The sequence below is a fragment of the Ovis canadensis genome, chromosome 6, assembly GCF_042477335.2.
Source record: "Ovis canadensis isolate MfBH-ARS-UI-01 breed Bighorn chromosome 6, ARS-UI_OviCan_v2, whole genome shotgun sequence".
NCBI classification, from domain to species: Eukaryota; Metazoa; Chordata; class Mammalia; order Artiodactyla; family Bovidae; genus Ovis; species Ovis canadensis.
This window is the reverse complement of record NC_091250.1, coordinates 127,357,188-127,368,778: the sequence shown is the minus strand read 5'-3', so window position 1 is coordinate 127,368,778 and position 11,591 is coordinate 127,357,188. Positions and strand designations below refer to the sequence as shown.

At 41.0% G+C, this 11,591-nt stretch overlaps 1 protein-coding gene across 5 annotated transcripts in view; it reads right to left on the bottom strand.

Annotated features, from left to right (window-relative positions):
- Window positions 1–3,452: 3,452 nt before the first annotated feature.
- CC2D2A (coiled-coil and C2 domain containing 2A) overlaps window positions 3,453–11,591 on the bottom strand; it is a 132,530-nt gene continuing 124,391 nt past the window's right edge. For all 5 annotated transcript variants that reach the window (XM_069594719.1, XM_069594722.1, XM_069594720.1 and 2 more), the window contains 4 exons: window positions 8,001–8,123; window positions 6,314–6,372; window positions 5,354–5,528; window positions 3,453–3,772 (listed from right to left, as the gene is read on the bottom strand). In XM_069594719.1, the coding sequence (XP_069450820.1) occupies window positions 3,584–3,772; window positions 5,354–5,528; window positions 6,314–6,372; window positions 8,001–8,123 (546 nt within the window). In that variant the 3' untranslated portion in view covers window positions 3,453–3,583. The remainder of the gene's footprint in view (window positions 3,773–5,353; window positions 5,529–6,313; window positions 6,373–8,000; window positions 8,124–11,591) is intronic.

Genomic DNA, 11,591 nt, shown 5'->3' with positions numbered 1-11,591 from the left:
GGAACCAATCTCCTATGGATAACAAGGAGCAACAAATATTAATTTTGAATCCTGCAACTGTGTGGAATTAATTTATTAGTTTGAATAGTATTTTAGTGATGCTGTAACGACTTTCTATATACAGTATCATGTCATCTACAAGCAGTGACACTTTTACCTTTTCCTTTCCAATTGGCATGCTTTTTTTTTTTTTTTTTTGGTCTTTGCTGTGACCAGGAGTTCCAATAGTATGTTGAATAAAAGTGACAAGAGTGGGCATCCTTGTCTCTTTTTTTTCATTTTCAAATTATGAAAGTATGATAACATTATTTTGCCAACAAAGGTCCATCTAGTCAAAGCTATGGTTTTTCCAGTAGTCATGTATGGATGTGAGAGTTGGACTGTGAAGAAAGCTGAGCACCAAAGAATTGATGCTTTTGAACTGTGGTGTTGGAGAAGACTCTTGAGAGTCCCTTGGATTGCAAGGAGGTCCACCCAGTCCATCCTAAAGGAGATCAGTCCTGGGTGTTCATTGGAAGGACTGATACTGAAGCTGAAACTCCAGTACTTTGGCCACCTGATGCAAAGAGCTGACTCATTTGAAAAGACCCTGATGCTGGGAAAGATTGAAGGCAGGAGGAGAAGGGGATGACAGAGGATGAGGTGGTTGGATGGCATAGCCGACTCAATAGACATGAGTTTGGGTGAAATCCGGGAGTTGGTGATGGACGAGGAGGCCTGGTGTGCTGCAGTTCATGGGGTCACAAAGAGTTGGACGTGACTGAGTGACTGAACTGAGCTGGAAAATATGGGACAAAATTGCATATAGGTCCACTGTAACAATTATTTTTTAAAGTAGATAAATTAAGATTTTTAGTTGGATTTTCAGTATCAAACTCCCCAAAATGAATAGAATGATTTGATATAAAGGTACAAGGATATGGTAGACCTGAAAAGCACTATGAACACAATTCAACATAATTAAGATTTAAACAGTTTTCACACAACAGCAGGATACAGATTCTATTCAAGTTCCCATAGACTATAAACCAGGAGACCCTGGAACATATCTAGGGATGAAAACAAGGAGCAAAAATTTCATGGTCTAAAGGTATTGAATTCATAAGGGAGTCTTCTCACTTTAGAAATCAGTATCAAAAGATAGTTGAAAATAACCCACATATTTTCAAGTGCAATGTGACATTTGCCAAGAGAGAGATTTGACTTAGCTGTTGAAAGTTTCAACGTTTTAACCTTTAAAAGACTGAAAAAACAGGGTGATTGCAGAGAGGAAAGCATAGAAGAAAGATTTCATAGAAGAAAGCAAAGTCAGTAGTGCTGCTGTTGAGGATCCTGTTTTACGTTTTCTCTTTTGTGTACCACTTTACATGTCAGTACGTATATTTAGTTTCTTTTAATGTTACCTGACTTTTGCTTAGTTGATTTGGGCTGTTAAAACAGAATGCCATAATCTGGGTGGCTTAAATAACATATATTCCTGACATTTCTAGAGGCTGGGAAGTCCAGAGTCAAGATTTTGGCAGATCTCATGTCTCATGGGGTCTCTTTCTGGTTTGTTGATAGACATCTCATTTTATCCATGTGTGGTGTAGAGGTGAAGTAAACTGTCTGTTCTTAGAGCACTAAATCCCAACTTGAAGGCTCTATCCTGAGTGCTCTATAACCTAATTACCCTCCCTGGATACCTCTTTTTCTTAAATTGAGGTAAAATTGATTTACGGTATTGTTAATTTCAGATAAATAGTATATTTTAGGTTTTTACAAGATAATATAGTTCTTGGTGCTGTACAGTAGGTCTTTGTTCTTCATCTGTTTTATATGTAGTAGGGTGTATCTGTTAATCTTGTATTCCTAATTTATCCTTCCCTTCCCCTTTTGTAATCATAAGTTTGGTTTCTGTGTCTTTGAGTCTGTTTCTGCTTTGTAAATAAGTTCATTTGTTTTATTTTTTAGATGCTACATATAAGTGGTATGATATTTGTCTTTGTTTGACTTAATACGATAATCTCAAGGTTCATCCATGTTGCCACAAATGGCAACATTTCATCCTTTTTTAATGACTAATATTCCATTGTATGCGTGTACCACATCTTTTTTATCCATTCATATGTTGGTGGACATTGCCATGTCGGGGCTAGTGTGAATAGTGCTGCTGTGAACATAAGTGGGCATGTATCTTTTCAAGTTAGAGTCTTCATCTCTTCTGGGAATTGCTGGATCATATGATAACTTTACTTTTATTTTTTTTTAAAGAACCTCTATAGTAGCTTCACCAGTTTATATCTCACAGTGTAGGAGGGTTCCATATTCTCCACACCCTCTCCAGCATTAATTTATAGGCTTTTTGATGATGGTCATTCTGACTGTGTGAGGTGATCCCTCGTTGTAATTTTGATTTACATTTTCTCTTACAAGCAGAGATACTGAGCATCTCATCATGTGCCTGTTTGTCATCTGTTATGTCTTCTTTGAAGAAATGTCTTACTTAGGTCTTCTGCCCACTGTTTGATTAGATTGGTTTTTTGATACTGAGCTGTATGAGCTATTTTGTAGATTTTAGAAATTAAGCCCTTGTTGTTTACGCCATTTGGAAATGTTTTCTTCCAGTCCATAGGTTGTCTTTTTGTTTTGTTAATGGTTTCCTTCGTTGTGCAAAATCTCATAAGTTTGATTAGGTCCCATTTGTTTGTTTTTTATTTCTTTTGTGTTGGGCGACTGATCTAAGAAAAAATTGCTATGATTTAAATCAGAGAATGTTTTACCTTGTTTTCTTCCAGGAGTTTTATGGTGGCATGTCTTAGATTGAGTCTTTAAGCCATTTTGAGTTTATTTTTGTTCATGGTGCGAGTATGTGTGTAAAATTCATTGACTTCCGTGATGCTAACCAGCTTTCCCAGCACCACTTGCTGAAGGGATTGCCTTTCTCCATTGTGTATCCTTGCCTTCTTTGTTGAAGATCAGGTGTCCATAGGTGTGTGGGTTTATTTCTGGGCTCTGTTGTGTTCTGTTGATCTGTATGTGTGTTTTTCTGCCGGTACCATGCTGTTTTGACTACTGTAGCTTTACAGTGTTGTCTGAAGTCTGGGAGGGCTGCTACTCCCGCTTTGTTTTTGTCCTCAGGATTACTTCGGCAATCCTGGGTCTTTTGAGGTTGCATATAAATTTTAGGATTATTTGTTCCAGTTCTGTGAAAAATGTTAAGGGTAATTTGATAGTCAGCACCTTAAATCTATAGATTGCTTTGAGTAATATGGCTATTTTAACAATATTAATTCTTTCTATCTAAGAGCACAGGATATTTTACTGGCAAAGAAGAAGATCATTCTCAGTAGAAGGTGAACCAAGTGCAAAAGCATAGAGCTATAAAAGTCATAGGAACTCTGACTTGCCACAGTTGAATTTAGGGTCAGAGTGGCAGAGACAAGGCAGACTACTAAATAAAATTTGCACACTTTGAAAATCATGATAATTTTATTTCATTGTTTGCAAGTATTTTCTTTCCTCTGACAGATCAAGAGCACTTAAAAAATATTCTCATATCTTAATTATAAATTTTACATGATATAAAACATACAGGGAAGTATTATCTGTTTCGTATAAGGGAGGCAACATAGATCCAGACAGACAAAACATTTTTGGGGTATGGGTGGACATACACAGCTAAAGCAAATTCAACATTAGGAGCGTCAATATTATGTACTCCAGTGCTGTACACAGCTTCAATCAAAGGCTTCACCTCGGAGTATGGCATGTGAAGGGGGAATCCAGAGAACTGCAGGAAAACAAAACAACCAACATTTTAATCATTACTGAACGTGAAGTTTTCACTGTATTTTCCCCCTAATTAAGTATGTGCAGTTCTAAGTAGGAAGTCTTCCTTTTGGGTCTTAAAGTCATTTATTTAGCTTTGTTTTTCTATTCAGCTATATATTAACATTATAGAAAATAGAGAGAGGCTAAGTGTTTTAACTGCTAACATACTGACTTGATGTTTAAGATACCTGTTAATCACCTAGCCACCCTCCACTGTTCCCTTCCTCCTTATCATAGCCCCGAGTTTGCATAGAAAGAAACCCATGCAGTACCAGGACCCTAGGGTAGATTAACACATTCTTCCTGGCCTCAGTGTTGATCTACAGGAAAGAGGGTATGTAATCTAGGAAACTTGTAAGGAATACTGGCATACAGATGTTCTCTGCTGCTTGGAGCAATGTGTGTCCCTTTGTGAGTCGTACCAGGAACTATTCCAGCCCAGTTCCAGCCCATGTGTGTCCATATATGAGTGCTACCAGGAACTATTCCTGTGCTCCCATGAGGAAAACCAGTCTGTGGACGATGCCATCACATGGAGGAGGGCAGAGAGGGAAGACGTGCAGACATTGGTATGGCCCCAATAGCTACTTACCCCTAAAATTTACCCTAATAAGTCTATAGGTTGTTAATGCTCATGCTTGTTTGAAATAAGAAGTTTTCTGTTACTTGAAAGCATCACAGCTGAAACCTAGCCTTAGAAGTTAAAGGGTAAGTTTTAGTCACTGAATAGAATTAAATGTCCAACTTGGGACCTTCCTGGTGGTCCCGTGGTTAAGAATCCGCCTGCCAATGCAGAGGACGTGGGTTTGGTCCCTGGTCCGGGAGGACCCCACATACTGTGGGGAGCTAAGCCTGTGCACCACCGCTACTCAGCCCACGCGCCTAGAGCCTGTGCTCTGCAACCAGAGAAACCACCGCGGTGAGACGTCCACGCGTCACAGCTAGAGTGGCCCTTGCTGCAACTAGAGAAAGCTCGTGTGCAGCAACAAAGACCCAGTGCAGCCAGAAGTAAAATGAAATAGCTTTAAAAATGTCCAGCTTGGCTTCATACTGTTGACCAATGAGGCTTACTGTTTCAGTTTGCCACTGCTTTCTAGGTTTTGGTATCCAGCTATAGGGTATGAACTCAGCGCAGCTGACAGCAGAGAATATCTGTTGCCTAGGAAGGAGAATTTTTCTTAGCAACGAAAAGCAATCAGGATAAAGTCATATCCTTAAAGTCTGCTCAAGAATGGTTGGCTTCACCTTTATGCTCAGTTGAGTCTAACATGATTTAGCCAGACATTTTTGTTTTATGTAATACTCTTGTGATTTTATAAAAGATATTTTTCATAGGATCCTCCTACCAAACAAATGGTGATATTTCCGTTTTAGAGAGACATTCTGCTATTTAATGGTGGGTTCATTCCTGAGCTTGGAACTTCTATTCACAGTTTTTAATCTCTGCTGCTTCATCTGAATAGTTTGGGAAGTAATCTAGGCGTTTTGATTCCAAAGCCCATTGTACCAAGCACTTTCCAATTCGAAATGGACTGCTTACCCTGTAGTCTCCCAGCTGTTTGAGCAGTTCTGCTCTGTGGTCGTCCTCCACGTCTTCTTGGTTCCTTTCTAAGAGAGGCAAGAAGTGACGCAGCGTGGAGGTGCAGTATCTGTTCCACCGAGTCAGGTGGCGCGGCCGCCAGTCCATGATTTTTTCTTTTAGTATTTTTTCAATCCTGTTTATAAAAAAAATAGGCTCCATTTTTTGGGGTGACTTGACTTTTCCCTTGTAAACAGAAGTACAAAAAAATAGCATTTTGAAACTTTTAGAAGAAACAGGATTTTTTTTTTTCAGGAATTAGTTGTTCTCAGGACCTCACAACTTTATTTTAAATTTGGAGTTGAGAGTAAATTGATGTTTTTTAGTAATAACACCATAAAAGGCTCACTGTGATCCTGCACAGTTTGACATGCACCTCTTCCCGTGGCCTGAGACAGCAGAAAGGACACACAGGCTTTGGAACTAGAAAGGTCTGGCTGGGCTCAGTAGCCCCTTAAACACCTGACAAGTACGCAGACCTCTCTGAGCCTTGTGAAACTGGGAAAACAGGGTTCATGATAAGCATTATGGGCCTCAAACAGGCTCTTACTAATCATCTACTAATCCCATGTGCTAGGTTTAGAAAGTAGCTGAAGTTCACTGAACCACTGATGGAACAAAATGGGCCTATTTAAGCCAAGGATTGTGAGATTGCTGCACGGTACCCATGCGTGGCATGCTGTTGAACTCTAATCGGGGGGGAAGTTTCTGGAGAACTACCTATCAGTGCTGGACTTCACTGCCCTGTGGCTCACACCATGCTGATGCCAGAGCCTTGGGATTTAGAGACCACATCGGAACTTTGTAAACACGAATTAAAGTTTAATTGCTGTTCACACTGATCCAGGATGAGAACTGTTTCATTTGATAGTAACACTCCTAGTGACAGACTGCATGTGGATTTATGGGTTATCATGTGACCTGTCTTGCAGTTCAGCTGCAGCCACCTGGTCTGTGCGCTGGTAAATAAGCTCTTCCGGCTATAAAAGAAAAAAAAAAAACAGTTGAGAAATTTTTTAGGAATCAGTTACAGTTTATTTTAGTAGCTGTACATCCTTCTCTAAATTTTTTTAAAATTATGAACTCTTCATTGAGTTAGGATAATATCCCAGATGCCAGTGCACCTAAGCTCTACTTTTAAGTAAAGCATCACAAATAAATTCCAGTGCTGCGTAGTTCTTTCTCAGTTTTATTACCCTTTCTCTCACAGAAGTAACCACAATCTGAATTTGCTTTTTCAGCACTCTTCATTCAACATGTATTGAAGACCTTCTGTGTGTCAGGCACTTAAACAGGTGAAGAGGATGTAGCCCATATGAACAGAATCCCTGCTCTTGTGGTGTTTACGTTATAGTCAGTGGAGACAGGCAAATTAGTGAAATGTGTTCATGATTTAACTACAGATATTCATATCCCTAAACAGTATACTGTGTTGCTTTTCACTTTTCTAAACTTTAGTAATTTTATCCTGTGAACATATAATTTTCCCCTTTAACATATTTAGAGAGGATAGCAAATAGGTATTTTCAGTGTGCTTAACTAAGATTCATAAATATTGATTCATTCATGTAACTACTATTACATATTCCACTATATATACCATAATTTACCCCTTCTGTCCTTCCAGTCCTTGCTGCTGCTGCTGCTAAGTCGCTTCAGTCGTACCCGACTCTGTGCGACCCCATAGATGGCAGGCCACCAGGCTCCCCTGTCCCTGGGATTCTACAGGCAAGAACACTGGAGTGGGTGGCCGTTGCCTTCTCCAGTGCCATTCCTTAGGCTTCTGCAAACAATTCTCCTATGAAAACTTTTACGTTACCTTGTATCCATGAAGAATTTCTCTACAGTGATTTTTCTTAAAACGTCTTTTGGAAAGATTTGATCCACAGCAAAGAATACATTTTATATTACACAGTTCGTATATAACTATAGCGATCAAATTTAAAGTTTTAGTAATACATCTCAGGCTTACTATTTATAATCTAATAATGTCCAGGACCCTCTAAATTAATGAGTCCCTCCTGGATCATGCCCTGAACTTTGATTTCATGTTTCAGCATGAAACGTGAAGAAATTAATTTAGTGAATTGGGACCAGCATCTGAAAAATTAAATGAAATATATTTTGTGGCACTTTTTTAGATCTCAGGACTCTATCAAATTTATTCTTTTATGTATGTGTATAGTGGTTCATCATATGATGGTCTGTTTCTTATTGGGAATTGGGCTTAACTAAGTTTGAAAATGAAGTATTATCCTAGACTAAATACCTAGGAGTGGAATTAAGGATCAAAAAATATCTGGCTACCCAGTATAACGGTGTCAGATTCCTCCCTTTCTTTGTCTGCATTTGAAAGTGAAAGTATTAGTTGTTCAGTCGTGTCTGATTCTTTTGCAGCCCCATGGACTGTAGCCCACCAGGCTCCTCTGTCCGTGGGATTCCCCAGGCAAGAACACTGGAGAGGATTGCTATTTCCTTCTCCAGGGGATCTTCCCAAACCAGGGATCGAACCCACATCTCCTCCATTGCTGGCAGGTTCTTTACCATCTGAACCACCAGGGAAGACCTGTCTGTCTACATTTAATTGTTAATAAAAATACATACATACCTGAACACTGGAAAGGCCAGGATATGGAAGACTTCTTGAAAAGAAAGATTTCCATAGCTTGGGCTTGGTGACATCAAAATTTATCCGTAGTGGGGAATCATACTGTTGAATATTAAACCAAATCTAAAAAAGACAAGACTACATTAGTGTATATGGCAGGTGTATGTGTATACATGTGTGAGTGTTTCAAGAGAGGCAGCAGAGAGACAGCAAGACGACACACTGCCCATTTTTTGTCATGTTTTGATTCTTAACACCGACAAGCATTTTACAGTCAGTGGCATCACGCAGTTGCCATGGGCCACTTATTTACATTTTTGTATACCTGTAGTCGAGGTGCGGAAGAAGGCAATGGCCCCCCACTCCAGTACTCTTGCCTGGAAAATCCCATGGACGGAGGAGATTGGTAGGCTGCAGTCCATGGGGTCGCTAAGAGTCAGACACGACTGAGCGACTTCACTTTAATGCATTGGAGAAGGAAATGGCAACCCACTCCAGTGTTCTTGCCTGGAGAATCCCAGGGACGGGGGAGCCTGGTGGGCTGCCGTCTATGGGGTCGCACAGAGTTGGACACGACTGAAGCGACTTAGCAGCAGCAGCAGCAGTCGAGGTGCACCTTACTATTGAATGCAGATTGCTGAGATAAGGTAGTTCCTATGATTAGAGACTCACCTCCTCTATAAAAGTGGGATAAGAGTACTTACCTCATAAGATTAAGCGAGTTAGTTTATTTACGTCTCTTTAGAACAATGCCTGGTACATACTAAGTCCTCAGGAGCTGTTAGCTATTTTATTACTACTGTTCGTATTTATCGTTGTTTGTCTCACTAGACTGAGATGTTTCCCTGAAGACTTCTGTCCTGTGCCGTATTCACCACTGTGTCACTAGCGTCTGGCACAGCTCCTGGTTGGCATATGATAGGCATGACTACCTACCTGTAACTGTGCGCCTGAGTGGTGAATTTGTCCCATTCAACATAATCGTCAAGTGTCTTATATCTAGGCTCAGTTCTAATACAGTTGTGGATAAAGTTGTAAATGAAACAGAGTTTCTACCGGCAGGTAGTAGCTAATGAGAAGACAGTGCAGACAAACAGATACATGGGATAGCAGACGATACATGACGTGGGAGAGGGTATCACTGGCCCAGTTCTGCACCCCTGCCTCTACCCACAGCCTTTGCCCTGTTACCTGGCAGTTGTTTAGTCACTAAGTTGTGCCCGACTCTTCTGCGACCCCATGGACTGTAGCCGTCAAGGTACCTACCTCTGTCCATGGGATTCTCCAGGCAAGAATTCTTGAGTGGGTTTCCATTTCCTTCTCCAGGGGATCTTTCTGACCAAGGGGCTGAACCAGCATCTCCTGCATTAGCAGGTGGATTCTTTACCGCTGAGCCACCCGGGAAGCCCTCCACTAAAAGGGTAGAAATTAGAAATGTATTTCCTTGGCTCTTGACTTCTGCTAAGTAGAGAGGGATAGCAGTGTCACTATTCTGTGTCCCAGCCCCTGAAGAGGCTCTGCATGTTCCTGCTTGCCCTCTGGTGCCCCTGCCAACTGTCATTTCCCCAAGCCCCAGAATAAAAATGCATGAAGCAGGGTACTCCCAGCCTTGTCAGCAGAACCATCCTGGCTGACTCAGGTCCATGAGAATAATTGTCTGAAGCCGTTTAGTTTGGGAATGAGTTTTTAGTGTTTTGTTGTGGCAATAGTTAAACTTACACGGGTTATAGAGAAAGCTATGCAGTAGGAGGTGAGGTTGGAGGCTAGGCAGGAATGGCAACCCGCTCCAGTATTCTTGCCTGGAGAATCCCTGGACAGGGTCGCAGAGTCAGACATAACTGACTACACACACACACACACACACACACACACACACACACGGATGTTTTCACTGGAGAGAGCATGAAGTGAGGGGAGGATTAATGAAGCTGTCTGGTAAGGGAAAGGGTCATCCGTGCCGAGGAAATAGCAAACGCAAAGAGCATTTGAGGGACAGCAAAGAGAAACAAAGTAACTTCAGAGGAGTGAGCACGCAGAAGCAAGAACCGGATCAGTGAAGATGGGGCCAGGCAGGTGTCAGGTCGTGGAAGCCTCGGGGCCATTGTAAAGACCGAGGCTCTGACTCTGGAGTGAGCCAAGAAGTCACTGGAGAATTATAAGCAGAGGGATGAAAATCTACCTTCTGTTTTAACAGGAATATTATTTGCTTTGGAGATGAGACAGGGATGGGGCAAGTAGTTTTAAGAAGGCAAGGTTTTTAAGAACTACAGTCTGGCTGTAGGGTAGGGAATGTGCAGAAAAGCAGTCAGAAATAGCACCGCGAAGAGAGCTGAAGTCAGATTAGAATCCAGGGTGAGACGTTTATTCTTAAATTTATATACAGTGAGGTGCCTTCAGTACTTTCTGAGCCATCGCATGAGGAAAGCTGAACATTCGGAAATAACCAGGCATCAGTGGACCAAACGATGGAGTGAACTGGAGACAGGTTATTTAGTTGATTATTTATAGTAATGCAGGATGAAATAATAATGACATGACCTGGAAAACAGAAGGGGTGGTATCTGTATCATTTGGTACTAATATCTGTTAATAGGATTGAAGAGGAAGTAGGGGAGGGGGAAACTCAAGGACAGTTATGGGGTTTGAATCTGAGTGCCTGACCTCTGTAGAAGTGGGAGGGCCAGGAGGAGTGGCTGTTTTCAGAGAGAAAGGAAAAACGATTTGAGTTATGGATGTCCTGAGTTTGAGATTTTGATCAGCACCTCACTGTCTAGAAAACAGTTGAAAATTCAGGTTCCAAAGATTCCTGGGCTAGTGATGGAATTATGAGTTTTTTTTTTTTTTGGCCAGGATAAACTAGATAGAGCTATAATTAATAATAAGTGTGGTTCTGCAAGAAATCTAAGTATAGAATTTTCAGGAAAATCTACTTTCAAAGTGTGGAAAGAAAAGTTAGTGGCAGAAACCTGAGAAGCTATTGCAGAGAAATGAAAACCAACAGTCCTTTACTAGTAAACCAAGGATGGGCAAGTGGTTTTTTTTTTTTTTTTTTTTCATGAAGAAGTGATTAGTTGTGTCATGTACCACAGAAAAGGAGAAGTGAGTGAGGAGAATAAACCATTGGGTTTATTTATCCGTTAGCAAGACAGTGGTACTTCTCAGAGTTTATTTCTGTAGGCTGATCAGGGAAGAGGACTAGATTATAGAGGATTAAAGTCTGAGAAGGAGAAAAGGGCATCAGGGATGAGATGGCTGGATGGCATCACTGATGCAATGGACATGAACTTGGGCAAACTCCGGGAGTTGGTGATGGACAGAGAGGTCTGGTGTGCTGCAGTCCATGGGGTTGCAAAGAGTTGGACACGACTGGGCAACTTAACAACAGCAATAAAGTCTGAGAAAGTGGAAGCCAGGCATGTAAATAGAATTTAAAGGATTTTGGAAGGAAGAGAAGGAGGGGCAGTGGTAGTTCAGGGTATAGCTGGGTTGGGAGAAGCCTATCGATAGAGAATGATAGCGAAAACTTACAGAGGCAAGTGTTGGAGCAGGAGTGGAAACACAAACATGGATGGAAGGGCCTGACTTCTTGGC